The sequence below is a fragment of the Lithobates pipiens genome, unplaced genomic scaffold, assembly GCF_037356315.1.
Source record: "Lithobates pipiens isolate NorthernLeopardFrog02 unplaced genomic scaffold, aLitPip1_a1.2 Scaffold_18, whole genome shotgun sequence".
Lineage (NCBI taxonomy): Eukaryota > Metazoa > Chordata > Amphibia > Anura > Ranidae > Lithobates > Lithobates pipiens.
The window spans coordinates 305,987,740-306,009,090 of record NW_027507758.1 but is presented as its reverse complement, the minus strand read 5'-3'; the positions used below and the strand labels follow the sequence as shown (position 1 = coordinate 306,009,090).

Below are 21,351 nucleotides of genomic sequence, written 5' to 3'. Positions count from 1 at the left end.
CAAAATGCGGCAAAATACGCATGTCAAAAAACACGACAAGCACCGCAAAAAGGCTCAAAAGCAACATGCATAGATGTGAATCAAGCCTAAGAGAACACACATTTAACCCCTTGATTGCCCCCTAGTGTTAATCCCTTCACTACCAGTGATATTTACATAGTGATCAGTGCATTTTTATAGCACCAATCGCTGTATAAATGTCAATGGTCCCAAAAATGTGTCAAAAATGTCCAATCTGTTCGTCGCAATACCGCTAAAAATTGCAGATTATCGCCATTACTAGTAAAATGAAAATGCCATAAATCCTTCCCATCGTTTGTAGACACTATAACTTTTGAGCAAACCAATCAATATATGCTTATTGCTAATTTTTTTTTACCAAAAATATGTAGAAGAATACATAATGGCCTAAACTGAGAAAGAAATTTGTTTCTTTATATATTTTTTGGGGATATTTATTATAGCAAAAAGTAAAACAAAATTGCTTTTTTTTCCCCAAAATGGTCACTCATTTTTTTGTTTATAGCACAAAAAATAAAAACCGCAGAGGTGATCAAATACCACAAAAAGAAAGCTCTATTTGTGGAAAAAAAAGGGACGTAAATTTTGCTTGGGTGCAATGTCACAGGACCGTGCAATTGTCAGTTAAAGCGCACAGTGCCATATTTCAAAAAGTGCTCTGGTCAGGAAGAGGGTAAATCCTTACGGGGCTGTAGTAGTTAAAATATACATGAATAAAGAAAATATACAAATATACAAAAATAAAGAAAAGGGATATATTCCCCTCCGGCTTGCCAGATTGGAGGGTAGCTGGGTATAAATGGATAGCCAGTCCATTTACATATGACATCCTATAAAGTAGAGCAGAGAAGGCTGTGTCCATGTCCACTCTGCATAAGTGTGGGCACAGATCTGCCATCTGCCTGCTCTGTTCAGCTCAGCAGGGGATCTGCTGAGCAGAATTGGATTCAGCCCATGTTACAGGGGCCTAAAGCCCTATGATGAATGCAGGCTTAGTCTTTATCTACATGGTGAATGTGGCCTTGTGACTGCATTGCATCAGTGTGTAAACAACCTATTTTAACCATGCTAAATCCCTGGTTTGAAAAAATAAACAATACCAAGCTTATGGAATACCCCAACACAAAATTTTTGCAACACTCGGTTTTCTTGTATTGAATACAAAACCACAGATGACTACAAACAATGTACTTATCTACAACAGGGTTGACATACTCAATTTCATGGCAGGCTGCATCAGCAGTATGGTTGCCCTCAATGGACTGGTTGTATCTGCATGGTTCAAAAGTGCATTATGTACAAAATGCAGGGTTTAGGAGTGTGTTATGTACACAATGCAGTTCCAGGGGTGCCCTAAGCACAGAGTGCAGAACTCAGGTATGCACTATGTACAGAGTGCAGGGTTTAGGAGTGTGCTATGTGCTATGTACAATGTACTGGGTTCAGGAGTTCTTCCTTGCATCTCTCTCCTACCTGGCCTGACTCTAGTACCTCTATGTGTAGGCAGTTAAGCTTCTGGCTTCAAAACTGTGTGCAAGGGCCACATGAGAAGGCCTGGTGGGCCAGCTTCAGGCCGCAGGCCTTGTGTTTGACATATGTGATCTACAATGTTTCTCTATCCCCTTTACTGCTTTCCCACTACTAATCTACCTCACAATAATTATTGATATTGCTTTATGTGCTGTATAAATACAATAGATACAATTGTGGATATGTTATTTCGTACATGCCAAATTGATACATATAAGGTTTAACTTATTTAGGCTTCATATACATAGGATGTTGTTTAACCTCTCCTAAACAATTTAACTTGACAGCTAGAAACTGCTAAAAACAGCTAAAAACATCTGTTTAGCCACGTTTACATGTCGTGTTTGCTTTCAGCAGCATTTGTAAAAATATATATATATTTTGTTAAAAAATGTCTGTAAATAAAACTCTGCAGCGTTTACCAGCAGTTAAGGCATTTGCCGTTTCAAATGCCTCTGAACATCCGTCTGAACCCATTTTTTTGCGTTCCAAAAAATGTTTCTAAACTCAACTGCCTATAAACTACTGTAAATTACCCTGTGTACATATACTGATAAGATAACAGAGGAGAGTTCAGGGGCAGCCGAAAAAAATGCCCAATTGCTCCTAAACATCAGTTTACCAGCAGCAGTGTACGCAAGGCCTTACTATAATCCTGCTTCCGACATAAAATAAAAAAATTGATTTAAAAAAAAAAATTAGATTTTTTGTACTCACCGTAAAATACTTTTCTCTGTAATTCACCGACCGACACAGCTCCTCTCTGTAACTAAATGGGTTGTAATAGCCTTCCATTAGGAGAAACTAGGCAAAATTGTTACACAATACACAGAACTTTAATCCTGCCCCAGGGGGGCGGGCCCCGTGCTATCAACCCTTCCCACTGCTCCTGGCAGATTCAGTATGTCAACAAGCAGTATAACGTAGAAAAAAGGAGGGGTGGGTGCTGTGTCGGTTGGAGAATTACAGAGAAAGGGATTTGACGGTGAGTAAAAAAAAATCCTATTTTGTCTTATATTCACCGACCGACACAGTTCCTGTCTGTAACTGAATGGGACGTCCCCAAGCAGTGCCAAACGAGGGGTGGGAATAACAGCATAAAAACGTCATCCCCCATGGCAAGTGGGAACTAGTGAAACTAAACCCACAAAAAAAAACACCCCTATATAACCGGGTATCCTCAACAGGAGTGATCCCCAAGACCGCAACATTGCGGAAGTAATGCAATAGTGCATTAACCAAAACAGTACTGCGTTTTTATTTAAAAAAAACAGGAACAAATTAAAATTGCAACTACACGGCCGCCTGCAAAACTTTGCGGCCAAAACAGGCATCAGCCGAAGCACTGACGTCTATCTTGTAGAACTTGGTAAATGTATGGACAGACGACCAGGTCGCCGCCTTACACACCTGAGTGACAGACGCTTGGTGTCGGAAGGCCCAAGACATTGCGATTGCTCTTGTAGAGTGGGCCGTGACTGGAAAGGGAGGAACCTGCCCTTCAAGGCGTAGGCTTGGACTACAATCTGTCTGATCCACCTGGAAATGGTGGCCGACGAGACCACCATGCACTTCTTAGGACCAGTCACCGAAACAAACAGTGAGTCTGACTTCTGAAAGGAAGCTATGGCAGACAAGTACACCTTCAGAGCCTTAACCACATCCAGAGGGTGAAGGGCCACCTCCTTGGGGTGCTTCGGCTTAGAACACAATGATGGCAATACAATGTCCTCATTGATATGAAAGGCCAAGACCACCTTAGGTAGAAAGGACGGTTGCGGACGCAACACCAACTTATCCCTGTGGATGACCAGATAAGGCGACTTGCAGGACAAGGCCGCCAGTTCCCAAACCCTCCTGGCCGATGTGATGGCCACCAGAAAGACCACCTTCTGTGAAAGGGTCAGCAGAGGAATCTCCCTGATATTCTCAAACGGCGGCTTCTGAAGCGCCGACAACACCGGGTTCAAATCACACGGAGGTAACGGAGGACGCACCAGAGGGACTACATGTCGCACCCCCTGCACAAAGGTACTCACTAATGAGTGAGACGCCAGGGGTCTTTGAAAAAAAATACAGCCAGAGCTGAAATCTGCCCCTTGATGGTGCTCAACGCCAACCTCTGGTCTACACCTTGCTGAAGAAACAGCAGGATCCTGGCTATAGAGAAGGAGCGTGGATGCCACCCTTTCTCCTCACACATGGAGATGTAGGCCTTCCAAGTGCGACGGTATATCTTCCTGGAAGAAGTTTTCCGCGCCCTCAGCATAGTTGGAATCACCGAGTCAGGCAGACCCGTTACTCAATACCTGCCTTTCAATAGCCAGGCCGTTAAAGCCAGCGATGGTAAAGCAGGGTGAAGGATTGGACCTTGAGATAGGAGGTCCTCTCTCAACGGCAGGCGGTGGGGAGCGTCTGCCACCAGGCGCACCAGGTCTGCATACCAGGCCTGCTGAGGCAACCTGGGACAACCAGGATTACTGAAATCCCCTCGGCTTCCACTCTGCAAAGCAGACGTGGAAACAGTTTCAGCGGAGGAAAGGCGTAGATCAGCTGGTACTGATCCCACGGAGCCACCATCGCGTCTGATGCGTCTGCCCACGGATCTCTTGTCCTAGACATGAATCTTGGCACCTTCTGATTGAGGCGGGAGGCCAATAGATCCACATCTGGTGTGCCCCATTACAGGCACAGCCGCCTGAATATCTCCGATTGCAATGCCCATTCTCCTGGATCCAGCATCTGATTACTCAGATAGTCCGCCTGCCAATTTTCCACCCCCGGGATGTAAATGGCCAACAGGGTCGGAACGTGTCGCTCTGCCCACCGAAGTATGTGAGCAACCTCCCGAGCAGAGGCTGAACTTCTTGTTCCCCCTTGGTGATTTATGTATGCCACAGCCGTGGCGTTGTCTGACTGTATCCTGGTCGGATGCCCTCGAAGACACGCCGACCATTTGTGGAGGCACAGCCTGATTGCTCTCAGTTCAAGTAGATTGATCGGCAACTTGGATTCCTCTGTCAACCAGAGTCCCTGAGCTGACTGAATCCCCATCACTCCACTCCAGCCGGCCAGACTGGCATCCATGGTGACCACCGTCCATTTCAGAGGAAGGAACGATTTTCCGGCCTGAATCACCGGGGACCTCAACCACCAGATCAGGGAGTCCCTGACTGGCTGGCTCACCTGGAACTGCCGATCCAGGGACAACTGAGATTTGTCCCATTTCGTCAAGATCTCCTTTTGCAGGACTCTGGTGTGGAACTGGGCATAAAGTACTGCCTCGAAGGCAGCCACCATGAGCCCCATCACCTGCATGCAAAATAGGAGTGATGACCACTTGCGTTTCAACAGTAGTTTGACCACAGATCTGAGTCAGCAATTTGTCTGAGGGGAGAAAAACCCTCACTTCCCTGGAGTCCAATAGTAACCCCAGGTACTCCAGACGCTGAGTCGGTACCACCATCAACTTCTTTAGGTTCAACAGCCACCCAAACGCTTGCAGGGTCTGCAAGGTGATCGCCACATCCTCCTCTAACTCTGAGGTGGAAGAAGCTCTCAGGAGGACGATCGCGATCCTGCGTTGTCTCAACAACGCCAGCACTGGAGCCCGTACTTTGGTAAAGACTCGGGGGGGGGGGGGGCTGATGCCAGGCCAAAGGGAAGAGCCACAAACTAGTAATGGGCTTCCCCAACTGCCAAACACAGAAACTTTTGATGCCGAAGGCATATGGGTATGTGCAAGTAGGCATCCTGAATGTCCAAGGACGCCAGGAAGTCCCCTTGATGGAGTGCAGCGACTACTGAGCGAACTGATTCCATTCTGAACCTCTGCAATTTAACAAAGTGATTGAGGGATTTTAAGTCCAAGATTGGACGTACCCCTTCCTTCTTGGGAACCAGAAACAGATTGGAGTAGAACCCCTGGAAGCGTTCCGATTCCAGAACTGGTACAATCACCCCCTGATTCAGCAAGTCCCCCACTGCCCCTGACGGGGCCTCCCCACGAACTAGGGTCGCGGGTATGCTGGAGGGGAAGAATCTGTTTGGTGGCCAAGAGAGAAACTCTATCTTGTAGCCTGTAGAAATCAGGTCGCACACCCATTGGTCGGATAACCGGGCGGTCCAACAGGCTGCAAACTCCCGAAGGCGACCCCCCACCCGAGAGGTGGGTGGGAGCAGGCCTTCATGCGGCAGCACCTTTGTTCGCAGGCTTGTTAGGCTTGCGGTTCCAGGGACGCTTCTGACCGTCCATGGGCGTCCTGTCAGGCTGGGGTCATTTTGCGGAAGCACCGGGCGGACAAAAAAGCCGCTTGTGAGCGGAAAAGGAGGGCCCTTGCCTGCGGCGTGGCTTCTTAGCCTTCCTGGCCTGTGGGAGTAGTGTACTCTTACCACCCGCAGCATTTTTAATAATGTCATCCAACGAGGTTCCAAAGAGCCAGTCGCCAAGGAAGGGAAGATCTGTCAGGGCTTTCTTGGATGCCTGGTCAGCGGACCAGCATTTCAGCCAAATAAGGCGCCTCAGCACCACAGCTGACAGTGAGGCCCTGGATAACAGAGGGAGAGTATCTAGGGCCTCGTCACAAATATACTTAAGGCCATGCACTAGTTGGTCTGCTAGCTCCACGCAGACAGGGCAGGCATTCTGTACTCCCAATTCGTGGTGCAAAAGTTTTGCCCACTCAGTCAGTGTCTGCGACACCAGTGCGGATGCCAGTACAGGTTTCATGGCTGACCCCAGAACCGTAAACAAGGAACGAGCCACTGCTTCGGCCTTCCTGTCTGTGGGATCCTTGAATGCAGGAGTCCCTTCAACCGGGATCGTGGTTACTGTATTTAATGTGGATACTGGGGGGTCCACGACCGGAGGAGCCAACCACTTTTTGAGAAGGCTTTCCTCAAAGGGGTAGCGCACCGCCAAGTTTTTGGGGACCGAAAAGGTCAGTTGCGGGCGACCCCATTCCCTGTAGATGAATTTGTCAAAATAAGTCAAATACGGAGACACCTTAGGTGAACGTGCTGGCTTGTGGGACCCAAAAGGGACCGGTACATCAGCAGAGGTATCTGCTGGCTCCTGAATTTTCAGGGTATCACGCACAGCTGAGATAAGTGCTCCAACAAGCGCCTTGTCGCGCCCGGACCCGGACGGGGAATTATCCTCACTGTCCGAACGGTCCTGGTCAGCCACATCTGATAGGTCAGAGCAGGGGTCTCCAGCCGCAGCAGGGCCAGAGTCTGCATCAGAGCTTTGCCCATAGGACGGGGGGGGGGGGGGCAGGGGCCTCTTACATGCACCTTTCCTGCCACGTGCCGCCTCTATCTTAGCAACATAGGAGTCCAGGAACACCGTCAGGGTGTCCATGCGCACCACACTAAGGTGACCCGGTTGCTATAGCCTGGATTTTGGGGGAAGAAACACCAGTTTCTGAAGCCATGCTGACCCTATCCTGTCTGCCATCTGCAAGGGGACTTAGGACAGTGAAGGTCCCACCCTCCTGCTGCCACCGTGTGGGGGGAGTTGGGGGGTGCTTAGCGCTAGACTCACCACCCTGGGGCATTCTGTGAATGCCAACAACAGTGCCTGTAGTCCCTAGGAGGTTCCCAGATGCAGAGAGGAGAAAAAAACTGTGTCAGCAGCAGCAATTCCAACAGCGTTGCAACGGTCTGCAGAACAGCTTCAGCGTTCCACACAGAGCCATCCAGTGTCCCTCACACACAGGGAATACAGGAAGTGACAAGAGAAAGCACATTGCAAGCTGTCACAAGAGGCCAGTGGTGAAGAAAGCATTTTGGCTTTCACAAAATGGCTGCCAATGCAATCCATAGGAATCTCAGGGAAAATAGCTGCTGAAACTCCCCAGGGGAATCTATAGCTTTCCCAAATCCAAGATGGCCACTGGAACGGTGCTATGAGGTGAAAAGAAGCAAAAAAAAATAAAAACAAACTGCCTGCTGACACACAGACATCCTCCACAAAAACTGCCTTTTTTGGACCTCCAGACCTGGACCAGGACTGAACAGCAACCGCACAGAGCCCTACAGGTGAGAAACAGCAACACACACACACCGCCCGCAGCACATGCAGACACCCCCCTCAGAGGGGGGAAGGAGGGGTGATAGGGACTAGGGAGAGAAGATAAGGAGGTGAGGTGGACCCCGAATTACCAGTCCTGAAGAGCTGGGAGACATTCCATGTTAACCAACTCCGCAGTTACAGGGAAGGTTACTGAACCGGTATACTGTGATCCAGACATCAGTAACCTGGGCATATGTATACCCCGGAGCATTGAAGCTCACCGACCACCTCTGGAGCATGAGGTATGTCGTGGCCTGCCAAGCCGTAGCTGCGGCCTGCTCACGCTCGATGGCCGGACTGGGGAGACTACAAGGATTTCATTAACCAGCCTGTCACCCAGCCGGCAGTTGATATAAGATCTCAGGATCTCTCATCTTGAGCAAAAAGCAGCAAACCTGCAGTAAAAACATGGACCGAGAGGCCTGCAGGGTTTCCTAGGTCACTCTCCTTGCTAGGCAAAATAAAAACTGAAGCTGCTAGGAGCAATGGGAAGGGTTGATAGCACAGGGCCCGGCCCCCTGGGGCGGGATTAAAGTTCTGTGTATTGTGTAACAATTTTGCCTAGTTTCTCCTAATGGCAGGCAATACAACCCATTTAGTTACAGAGAGGAGCTGTGTTGGTCGTGGAATATAAGAGAAAATGTGTTTGCAAACCGCTTAGTGGCTGAGATGGCATATTACTAACAAAGGGAAAGTTGTGGAGAACTATACAGTAATGCATGTCACAATGCCATGCCGTTACATACTCTGAACTGCACCATATATTAAACTGACAAAATACAGTCATGTATATATACATATAATGAATATATAAAGTCTACACACCTCTGTTAAAATGTCAGGTTTCTGTGATGTAAAAAAGAGACAGATAAATAATTTCAGAACTTTTTCCACCTGCTAGTAAAACTAGCGGCGCATCGCTAACAGACCCGCCGCCCCAGGGTGAAAGCAGCCTTAACCACCTGTCGACCGCCACATGAACATTTACGTCGACAGAATGGCATGGACAGGCAAATGGGCGTACAGGTAGGTCCTTTTGAAATTTGCCACTGTGTGGTCGCGTGCATCGGCGTGACCCTGCCGCAAGATCCGTGAGTGTGATCGGGATACCCACAATCATCTCACGGGGAGGAAGAACGGGGTAATGCTGATGTAAACCAGCATTTCCCCATTCTTCCTAGTGACAGGACACTGATCACAGCTTCATGTGATTGGGAGTGGTATTCAGTGTTCTGACACAGACAGCCCATTCCCCCCTACAGTTAGAACACATCACTTAACCCCTGCAGCACCCCCACCGAAAGAAAGCGCTCTATTTGTGGGAAAAAAAGGACGTCAATTTTGTTTGGGAGCCACGTCGCACGACCGCGCAATTGTCAATTAAAGCAACGCAGTGCCGAATTGCAAAAAGTGGTCTGGTCTTAAGCCAGCAAAATGGTCCGGGGCTGAAGTGGTTAAAGCTCACAGTGAATGTCAGAGCAAATGAGAATCATGAGGTCAAAGGAACTGCCTGAAGAGCTCAGAGACAGAATTGTGGCAAAGCACAGATCTGGCCAAGGTTCCAAAAAAAAATTCTGCTGCACTTAAGGCTCCTAAGAGCACAGTGGCCTCCATAATCCTTAAATGGAAGACATTTGTGATGCCCAGAACCCTCCCTAGAGCTGGCTGCCTGGCCAAACTGAGCTCTCGGGGAGAAGAGACTTGGTGAGAGCGGTAAAGAAGAACCCAAAGATCACTGTGGCTGAGCTCCAGAGATGCAGTCGGGAGATGGTTGTAGAAAGTCAACCATCACTGCAGCCCTCCACCAGTTGGGGCTTTATGGCAGAGTGGCCCGACAGTAGCCTCTCCTCAGTGCAAGACACATGAAAGCCCACATGAAGTTTGCTTTAAAAAAAAATAAAAAAATAAAAAAATAAAAAAACACCTGAAGGACTCCAAGATGATGAGAAATAAGATTCTCTGGTCTGATGAGATCAAGATAGAACTTTTTGGCCTTAATTCTAAGCGGTATGTGTGCAAAAAACAGGCACTGCTCATCACCTGTCCAATACAGTCCCAACAGTGAAGCATGGTGGTGGCAGCATCATGCTGTGGGGGTGCTTTTCAGCTGCAGAGACAGGGTGACTGGTTGCAATCGAGGGAAAGATGAATGCAGCCAAGTACAGGGATATCTTGGATTAAAACCTTCTCCAGAGTGCTCAGGACCTCAGACTGGGCCGGAGGTTTACCTTCCAACAAGACAATGACCCTAAGCACACAGCAAAAATAATGAAGGCGTGACTTCACAACAACTCCGTGACTGTTCTTGAATTGCCAAGCCAGAGCCCGGACTTAAACCCAATTGAGCATCTCTGGAGAGACCTAAAAATAGCTGTCCACCAATGTTTACCATCCAACCTGACAGAACTGGAGAGGATCTGCAAGGAGGAATGGCAGAGGATCCCCACATCCAGGTGTGAAAAACTTGTTGCATCTTTCCCAAAAAGACCAAGTGATATTTCAGTTTTTCTTTAATAAATCTGCAACAATTTCAACAATTCTGTGTTTGTCTGTCAATATGGGGTGCTGTGTGTACATTAATGAGGAAAAAAATGAACTTACCGTATTTATCTGCGTATAACACGCACTTTTTCCCCCTTAAAATCAGGGGAAAGTCGTGGGTGCATGTTAGACGCCGTACTGGGCGGGACTGCGAGCCGAGCCAAGCCGAATACACAGTACAGTCGGCTCGATCTTTTTCGGCAGCGCTCGCTCCAGAAACAGCAGGGAGGCGGGACTACGAGCGGAGCCGAGCAGACGGCTCGGTCTTTTTCGGCGGCGCTTTTTCCTTAAAATTCCCTCCTAAAACTTTTTTCCTTAAAATGCCCTCCTAAACTTGGGGTGTGTGTTATACTCCGGTGCGTGTTATACCCCGATAAATACGGTTAATGCTTTTAGCTGCAATATAACAAAGAGTGAAAAATTTAAGGGGGTCAGAATAATTTCTGTCCCTAAATATATACAGTAACCATAGACAGAGACAACAATTGCATTGATTTGTATAGCTCAAAAAACATGCAGATGCAATGCAGCTTTTGCTATTTTGTGTTAAGAAAATTTATGGGGTACTTTTTTCAAGTTTTTTTTTTTTTTTTTTAAAGGCATTAATAGATGACCATTATAGGCTACACTACACTACAAGGCTGATATTTGCAAATATAAAAGTAAAAAAATAACCATAAAGCTAACTTTTAAACGCCCTCTGTAAGTGCTATGAAATTGTCAGTCTGGATAAATATATATAAAAAAAATTCTTGTCTGAAATATACAGTATCACTAAAGTCCATTTACACTCAAGGTTGAAGCTCTCCATTTCCTTGTTCCAAGCTCTTAAGTATTCTTAGTGCTGCATGTTCTTGAAAGCTTCAAAAAGAAGCAGTTCTATATTAATAGAAGCCAAACTGATTATAAGAATATGTTATGTGGGGATACTATTGTATAACATTTTCTCACTAGAGATCGGTACAGTAGCTAATAGTGTATAATGCCAAATTATACTTGTCTACAGTCCAGGGAAATAATTGATTAATCTGATTAGGAACAAATAGTATTTCAAAGATTACACGTTTTTGATGCAGTATTATGCTAGTCTCAAACAAAATACAAAATTCAGACTAAGGGCATTTTGCTCTCATGCATTTGATATATGCAATACTGCCTACATTTAAGCACAAATTCATGAGATTTACAGGTGTGTTCCTCCATTAGGCAAAGTGATTGAAAACCCTCCAGAACAGGGAATTTCCATCACAAAGATCCATTAAAAAAAAAAAAAAAAAAAACCTGTGCATTTTGGTATTTTTACGAACTATTGAAAGAGTCTAGAACTGACTATGAAAAACATGATTTTTAAAACTTCTTCCCTGTAAAATCCTCATCTTTGATGTACATCAGGGGACACAGAGCCATAGTAGTTACTATGTGGGTTCTAGGGCCACTAATAGGTGATGGACACTGGCACGCCCTAAGGCAAGAGGTGTACTCCCTATTTAACCCCTCCCACTACTGGGAGTCCTAAGATTTGTAGCCAAGCAATACAAGTGTATACTAAGAAGGGAGGGACTTCTGTGTGTCCTGATGTACATCAAAGAAAATGATTTTACAGGTAAGCCGTTTTAAAAATCCTGTTTTCTTTTCATACATCAGGGGACACAGAGCCATAGTAGTTACTATGTGGGATGTCCCATAGCAATGGCAACTGAAGGGAGGGAGACACAACAAAAGAAGTAGGGCAAAAATGAGGCCAGAGGACTCATACTGCAGCCTGCAGTACACTGCACTGAAAGGCAATATCCTCATGACCTTTAACATTGATTTGATCAAATCTGGTAAATGTAGATTTTGATGCTGCCTGTCCCTTTTTTGGACCTTCTGGCAGAACAAACAAAACGTCTGTTTTGCAAACCTGAGCGGTCACCTTTAAATGGACTGATTGCTCTTACTACATCAAGGGAATGTAGTGCTTTCTCTTCCCTAGATTAAGGCTCTGGGAAAAAAAAAGAAGGAAGAATAATATCCTGGTTTAAAGGAAAACCTGTCACTACTTTTGGTAGGAATTCAGGATGAGTACGCAAAACCACCTTATCCTTATGCATGATCAAATATGGCTCTTTACAAGATAGAGCCGCTAGTTCTGATACTCTTCTAGCAGAAGAAATGGCAACCAAAAAGATTATCTTACTTGTCAAATGAACCAAGGGAATTTCCCACAAAGGCTCAAAAGGCCGATAAGACCAAATTTAGATCCCAAGGATTTAGAGGTACCTTGATAGGGGGATTGATCCATGTTACCCCCTGTATAAAGCTACGCACCAGAGAGTGGGAGCCGAGATCTGGCCCTTGATAGTATTCAAGCACAGCTTAATTTCTAATGCCATTTGTAAAAAATCAAATGGGATTAGAAAAATCAAATGGGATCAAAAATGAAAAACCTATGACATACTTCTTGGGGTGCCAACCCCTGGATCCACACCAAGAAAAATATACCTTTCAGACTCTATAGTAAATGATTCTGGAACACGGCACCCTGCCATTAATCAAAGTAGACACGACTGAAGGAGATAACCCACAATCCTTTAGAATGTGGGTTTCAATAGCCAAACCGTTAAATTTAGCATCCGTAAGGTAGGATGGAATACCAGACCTTGTGCGAGGTCTGGCCATAATGACAAGAGTCCAAGGAGTCCAAGGGACTCCTACCGCCATCTTTATGATCTTGGCAAACCAAGAACTTCTGGGCCATGCTGAGGCCACCAGAATCACCTCCTTCCTGCTTGATCCTTCGGAGAAGACACAGAAGTAGCAGAGCTGGAGGAAACAAATAGATCAGTGAAAACTGATCGCATGGGAAGACCAATGCATCTGTTCCGCATGCTAGCAGATCCCTCTTTCTTGACACAAAGTTGTCGACTTTGTTGTTAAATCTGGACGCGGACAGGTCCACATCCGAAATACCCCATTTCTGATATATATCTAGGAAGAGATGGGGTGAAGAGACCCTTCCCCCGGGAAACAATTGTTGGCGAATCAAGTAGTCTGCCTGCCAATTTTCGATTCCTGGAATGAAAATCGTCGATAGGCAAGGAATGTTATGTTCTGCCAAGCTAGAACATGATTCACCTCTTTTTGGGCAGCACGACTTCTCGTGCCCCCCTGGTGATTGATGTAGACGTTGGAAGATCTTCCTGATCCCCTGCCCCTTGCACCTCAATAAGAGGGTCCTGAGCACTAGATGGAGATCTGGTATGTTTAGACCCACTATGGAGAGATATAATAGCGTCAATCTTCTTTTCCAAATTACAAATGGTAGAAGAGAAAACCTCCTGTGTGATATATACAGAGACTGAAGTGTCTAGTGCAGCTGCAACAACAGTCTACCCTGACGGCTCAATCTGACCTGCCACATCACTCTCAGAGGAGGATTACATTCTTTTGGAAATGGATTTAGTTTATTGTGAAACCAATGACCCTTTAGAACCCTTAGAGGAGTTTCTGGTCCCTTTTCCACTCACAGCCTCAAGCACAAAAGCAGAGGAACTACCAAAAAGAATGTACACTGCTAGGTTATAGTCCAGCGCTATAAGCTGCTATTAATACCTACCCTGGTAAAGTAATAATGTGTCAAAGGGAATGCCTGTGTCACCAAACCTGAAGTAAGCCACCTCCTGCTCATGTGTCCCTCCATAGCCAGCAGCAGCAACAGTGTTTTAAAAACTTCCTCCATGTGCAGCCGGCGTCTGACACTGCTAGCCCCGCCCCCACGCTTATTACGGCCCCCATCTTTCAAAAGAAAGTGTTTTCCCATGCAAGTGGCGGACTTCAGGTGCCTTGCAAACAGCTGATATGGCGGCGGGGGGTTAAAAACCACAGCTGAGCGGCCGTTTTTTTTTTTTTTTTTTTAAAGGAATGCTTTCTGCATATAGGTCCCCCAAAGGGGTTCATTTCAACATTGGGGGTGCAGGAGGAGAACCAGTCCCCCCTTTTCTTACCGGAGGATCTGCTTGTGGTCAGAGGAGAGGAGGAAATGAACGCATCTGACACAGCGCTGTTTCCAGCATCAGGCGGTGAGTGCTCAATACAGCCCCCAGTGGTGACACATAGGCATGACAGCATTATGACTTAAAAGGGAGAAATTCATAAGAAAATCTCCACTTACCTTCCTGCTGCAGGGTTATCTGAGATAAACCTAATCTTCAACTTTCACGGTGGGCTCCGAAACCTTCAGGAACAGGGGAACCTAGAGGTTACCCACAATCCTGGACCTGCAAGAGCACCCTGCCAGTAAAAACGTTATGGCCTTACTACCAAAAAGTACTAGATCCCAGGGCCCATCTCTCTAAAAAGAGAAGCATTCACAAGCAAAACCTTGTGTCTTTGGACACGAGGCCCAGGTACCATTCCTTAGGCCCATGAAAGGACACTCTGAACGGATCTGGTCAGCATGGCTAGCCTCAGCAAGGATTGCTCCAGTGGAGCTCAGCACAGCACATCTTTACTCGTGACCAACACCTTAGACACTGGCAAAAAAACTGAGGACTCCCAGTAGAGAGTAGGGGAGGGGTTATATAGGGAGTACACTTCTTGCTTTAGGGCGTGCCAGTGTCCATCCCCTATTAGTGGCCCTATAACCCACATAGTAACTACTATGGCTCTGTGTCCCCTGATGTATGAAAAGAAACAGGTTTTTAAATATCCATAACAAGCAGTCAAGGAGATTTTCAAAAACCCCATTCTTTTTTAAATACTTATAGCAAAAAGGCAGTAAAGACTTACCATTTCCGGTTCTTTTGCCACCAAGCTCTGATCACTATAACTGGTCCCCCCCAGTTCCACTGGCAGACAGACACTTCTGGGAATTTTGATCTCTCTCTCTGACCTCAAATCACCACTCTCTCCTGCAATTACCAGAGACCAGGGGAGGGAAACAGGGAGGACCACAGATATCAATACTACTAGATGTTTTGGCTTCCCAGCAGTCGTCAGGGAATGAGTTATGGTGATCAGAGCAGGTTCAGTGGAGCAGACACCATGCAGTGTGAATATTTACTGCTTTCTTTTACAGGTAAAGTGTAAAAAAAATTCACCAGATTTGAAACAAACTTTCAGCTACCTGTACTATGAAGTAAATATTTCTCAAAGACAGAAACACCAAAGTCAGGTTTTTGCCAGTGTTTTATTTAGGGGGGTAAACAGGCTGCCACAATTCTGCTCTCATAGAAAATAAGGGAGTCTCATCCATTTTTTTCACAATACTTTTTATAGAGTTATATATAAAAAAAAAAAAATACTAGATATAGAGTTGAACAAGTGATTGTTTAAAAGTGCTGTCACTCATTTTTCTGAATTTGTAAATGATTAAAAGTGCAAAGTTTTTGACACAGGTTCATTTTAACACAAAAAAAGCTGTAGCACATAGGTGTGAACTAGGCACATAGAAAGGAGTGAGATTTCTACTTGTAATTAGGGCTGTTACGGATTAAAATTTTCGTGTTTGATTAATCAATTTTTTTTAAAATCAATTAATCAACTAATTTCAATTAATTATAACGCACATACAGATCCAACTACTTTTAGCTGATCTCCTTGCATTGCAACTCTGCATTAGTCAGTGATAAATGTTGTATACACTATATACAATCACCCGACACTAGTTAGTTTCCACAATCCATGACTTAACTTTGCGGTTCTCACAAATACGTTTTAAATTCAAATTGTAGCACTGACATAATTTTTTTTCCCACAGTAGTGTGACAATCCCTCCACCTCCGGTCTAACTAATCACCTTATGGCATGGACCCCTGTGCTAACAGGTGGTCATGCAAGCGGGTATCAAAAGGGTTAACACGGACCATAAACTTCTCTCACGTCTAGATCTCAGCAAGGACACCAGGTCACCAGGTCATGGGTAGAAAGAAAAGATCTAAGTGCTCACCGCTTAAGTATACGATTTAATTTTTGTGTTCAAACACAAACTACTCACATAAAGATGATAAAAACACAGCATGTAAAGCCGACAATCGTGTTAGTTCCATAGGGCAGCAGCGGTGACGGCATGTGTAGCTTCTCCCCCGTACATGTTACGTTCAATCAGAACTTCAATGTCACTGGACTCCTCCCCCTTCTCTTCGTTAGCAGACGGAGGCACTTGGGGAAGTGGGGAGGAGTCAAGGACATCAACTTCACCGGATCTCCGACGGAACTCCCTGAAGACCCGGAAGCCAGCAGAGAGGTGAGTATCGATCAAAAGAATTTTGATTGATTAAAAAATTAACGATTAATCGAGGAATAGATCTTTCATTTCCACAGCCCTACTTGTAATGTATTTTCTTACAGTTTTACTGCAAGATAAATACACAAGAGGCGACAATGATTGTTCCTTACACATTAACGCCTTACATGGAAGTTGATGAAATGTCTTCCAGTAATTTCCAAACGTTAGCATGTGTTTGGCAATATTCTATGGCACATTAATGTAGCACCTACATTAATGTGTTAACTCAACTCTTCCCAAGTCTCTAAGCAGGATTTGAAAATATTTGAAGAAAGATGTGAAAATTTGCAAATCCTACTTAGAGACTTGCGAAGAGTTGAGTTAAACATAAAGGTAGAAAGTCCAATCAGGGTCTACTTCACGCACGTTTGTCAAGTTAATATTAATATTGGGTACCAATAAATTCCTGTAATATAAAATTGCTATAAACTTTGCTGACTTAAAGAATACATAAACGCATATTAGGTAAATAAAGTCCCAACAGTCCACACATAAAGTGCTCTAGTGTACATTCATATTTCAATATGTTCTCCACCATATAACAAGAGTGCTCTGTCACCAGGTGAAATACTCACTCACCTCAGGACAAGACCCTCAAAAGGGCCAACAGAGCATAATGGTAATCAATCCTTTACACCAGATAGTGGATCCCTGCTCACTTTCTCCTCTGATGATAGAACTTCCGCAGCTGAGATGACTCAACAGAACTCTCAGAATAAGGGGAAACAATCTCCAATAGTGTAGTATCATGGTTAAAATGCATAAAAGATTACCAGCCTAGCTTAACCACTTAAGGACAGGGTTTATGTCACACCGTATTTGCACATCAGTCTTAAAGGCACACTTTTTTTTAAAAAAATACACTTTTTTTAATTAAAAAATGAGACAACAGTAAAGTTAGCCCATTTTTTTTTTATATTGTGAAATATAATGTTACGCCAAGTAAATTGATGCGCAACATGCCCCACTTAAAAATTCTGCCCGCTTGTGGAATGACAACAAACTTCTACCCTTAAAAATCTCCACAGGCGATGTTTAAACAATTCTACAGGTTGCACGTTTTGAGTTACAGATGAGGTCCATGGCTAGAATTATTGCTCTCGCTCTAATGATCACGGCAATACCTCACATGTGTGGTTTGAACACTGTTTTCATATGTGCACCGGTATTTATGGAAGTCATTAGGCAGCATTATCACACTTTCATTCTTTAACTGTACTCACGTATGCATTCGCCTCTGCGTGCGAGCTCGGCGGGACGGGGTGCGTGCAAATTTAATTTTTTTTTCTTGTTTCTTTTTTTTTTGCACTGTTCTTTAAAAAAATGTGTCACTTGTATCCCTATTACAAGGAATGTAAACATCCCCATGTAAAAGAAAAAAGCATGGCAGGGCCTCTTAAATAGGAGATCTGGGGCCAAAAAGACCACATTTCTCATATTTACACTAAAAAAACAATAAAAATAAATGTTATTTGAAAAAAAAAATGTCCCTTTAAGAGCTATAGGCGGAAGTGACATTTTGACGTTGCTTCCGCCCTGCAGTGGTATAGAAACGGGTGGAGCCATCTTCCCCTCACTCGTCTCCATGCATAACAGGAAGAAGGATCCGATCGCCTCTGCTGCTACAGACGGTCTCAGCAGAGACCACTTTTATTTGAAAGAAGACCACCCACTGAAGAAGATGATAATGGGGTTATGGCAGCTAGCTGCTGCCATAACGATATTTCTCTTCAAATTAGCAACGTAAAATGACGTTGGATGGTCCGTAAGTGGTTAAGGAAATGCACTCACATCTATTCAGTTAAAAACAAGCAATTTGAAATAACAGAGTAACAGGGTCTCACAGAATCCAGATTAAGTAATGATACACGTCACCTGGCTCCTGCTTTACGAGTTACACCCCTCTCCCACATGGCTTCTTCAGAAGGTCCACCATATTGAAATATGAAGATGCACTAGAGCACTTTATGTGTGGACTGTTGGAACTTTAATATGTGTTTATGTATTCTTCAATTGATCAATGATGATTGCAATGTTATAGCACAGGAGTTTATTGTTATCCAATATTTATGGAAGTCATTAGGCAGCATTATCACACTTTCATTCTTTACCGGTTGCACTTTGCCCTTCATTTCTCTGATGCTGGGTATGATAGGTTATATTCATGTTTATAGTAACCCTCTATGTGAATTAGGCTTCAGTGCATTTCAACAGACATTTAGGGGTTACAAAACCTGGAGAGTGTAAAATCTGGTGCAACTCTGCAAGGAAAGCAATCAGCCTGCAGGTTTTTTTCTTGGCTTAGCGATGTGGGCACTGGATAGATCTGGTGGACTTTGATGGCATGTTTTCCCTCCTATTGCTGCTAGTCTATATTGTTTCTGTAGTTGCCACTGGACAGACATGCACTGATAAGATATTGGTTTTTATTAGAGCTTAGCCTTGGGGCTTTCTGATTCTGTTGTCTATCATGGGAGATTTTTGCTACTGCCAGCTATAATCAATACATCCAAAGAATCATTTTGGAAATAATCCCAGGTGTTTAGGTGTCCATATTTTTGGCCTCTCTGTATACTCCTGTACCTGCCCAGAGGATCTTTTTTGTACTGGTTTAGCTCTAGTGCTGAAACAGCTACCGTGCTATTTTAATGTGTCCTGATGAAGCGGCTTCCATTGAAACACATTGACACATGAAGATCCACATTTGTTATCCATTACATCAATGTTGTATGTAATACTAGTCGCTTACTATGATGAGCAGTAAGGTAGGCCAATGAACACATTTGTTTTTAAAATGCATTCTTGTTTGATATTTTAAATTAATTGTACAATAAAAAAAGAAAAAAAAAAAGTTTTTTTTTAGGCTGTGAACTCCTTGTCTGTCCAATATAGTCCAATCTTTTTTTCTTCTTTTGTTGTATACATACCATGGATAATGGCCTTGGGTGCCGATTTTAGATTGCATTTTTTTTTTGTTTTTGGTCAAAGCTTAATTGAACAAACTGAAGTTAGAAGCTGATTGGCTAGAATGCACAGCGGCACCAGATTTTGCACTCTCCAGTTTTAGTAAATCAACCCCATAGTAGGAAATTACCTACGTGTCTCAGAGGTACACCCATATATTGTCACACCTAAGTACTTAGTTGCAGTTAAAGTGGTCTAAAAATCTGGCATTAAACCTACCCAAAAGATCAAATAATGATTTTGACTAGATTTACATGCAAAAGTAAGTTAAATGCTACATATTTTTTATTGGGCAATGCAGTAAAAAAATAAACGTGCTATCAGTAATTGACAAATAATGGATATGTTTACAGTAATCCCTTTTTTCTGCAAACTGAATTGAAACTTCACAGCAAAATTGACATTCACGTCAGAGTTGGCACAGCATAAGAAAAAAAAAAACAATTGGAAAAAAAAAAATGTATGCTTTTATTTAACACTCAAGAGCCACTTATAAACCTTTGATGCTCTAATCAAGAATTCCTTAGGCATTATTTGTCCTTTTACATGCAGACAAGTTGTAGGTCGCTATTCAATTAAATGGCACACAAGAGGTTTAACCCAACAGGTCATTTGCATTGTGCACATCCCACGGTAAACTGCAGTTCCCCAGACTGTGCTTGTACAAAGCTAAAATGTAAGGACTGGCTTCAGGTGATTTCTCCCGCTGCAGCTGGGGAAAAGGAATTATTAGCAGCATTTTATGAGCTGTCTTAGCCATTCATAGAAAAATACAGGGTGCTGTCACAGGATTTAAATGACTGGCTGCTATAAATTACAACTGGATAATAATTGTTGAAATAACCCTCTGCATATTAACGAAAAAGTATCAGTGCTTCAATTGTTCAAGTTTTCACTGCAGAATAAGCAGCAGACAATGTTATTCTGTTCTGCGGAATAATCTCTTACCTTAATGATAACAGCATGAGCGGGGAGATTGACACCCCAGGCTAATGTGGCTGTACAAACCAGGACTTTGATATGTCCCTGAGAAAAAAGGTTCTCCACCAAACTCCTATCTTGCCGCAGCATGCCTGCATGATGAATACTAAATCCATCTGGAAACAACTCTCTTAGCTGCTTATTCCTAGACCTTTGCACCTGTAGAAGACAAAAGCGTTTAGTAAATGACTGATTAGCTCATAATGAAAAGACATTCATGTGTAAAACGGAAATATGCAATCACGACACTAACTTAGTCCTTTTCTTTTGATATTCTAAATACTGCTATTGTTAGAATTCAAGCTAAACAAAGTATGGTAAAATGCAGCCATGTCTTTACTGAATGCATAACCACCTTTTGAAAATTCCAATTACATTTTAATGTCTTTTTAATTTCGCATACAAATTCTCTGTGTATGTAATACTACTAAAAGTAAGAACCTCACATTTTCGGGTCAGTGTGTGTGTGTAAGACAAATGACACTAAATGCAGGTGTCATGGCATGCCCAAAATTAGTAGCTGACCATTTTCTGTTGAACAAAGTTGCATTCTAGAGCATTGTAGCAGGATTTGTTTTCTATTTGTACTGTTTTAATAATTTCAAGAACGTTTTCACAGGTCACATAAGATTATACTGGCCAGGTGCTTGGCAGTGTAAATAACTGCTCCAGAAGACCCCCGGAAAAAGCAGAGATGCAGGACCAACCTAGGACCTCTTGCTCAAGAACTGTCCCGGACCATTTTTAGCCGTGTGTATGATTGGATAAGCTCCACATATAGTGCTGTGAACAGAACACTATATGCTGATGCCACAATTCTGCCCAAGCTAAATAAACATCCTGGTCTCAAATTATCACCCAGACTGTCCCATCCATTCTCTCCAAGACCTCTTAATCTCCATTAAGTCCATTGTCAACTCTTCCTGTGCTTGCCTCCCTCTGGAATGCCCTATCCCAATCTGTCTAGCTA

The 21,351-nt window shown here is 44.0% G+C and overlaps 1 protein-coding gene across 1 annotated transcript in view; it reads right to left on the bottom strand.

Moving 5' to 3' along the window:
• Nucleotides 1-21,351, bottom strand: part of ASCC3 (activating signal cointegrator 1 complex subunit 3) — a 1,010,279-nt gene that overhangs the window by 348,255 nt on the left and 640,673 nt on the right. Inside the window, exon 15 of the mRNA XM_077487192.1 lies at nucleotides 20,349-20,540. Coding sequence (XP_077343318.1) covers nucleotides 20,349-20,540 — 192 coding nt within the window. The remainder of the gene's footprint in view (nucleotides 1-20,348; nucleotides 20,541-21,351) is intronic.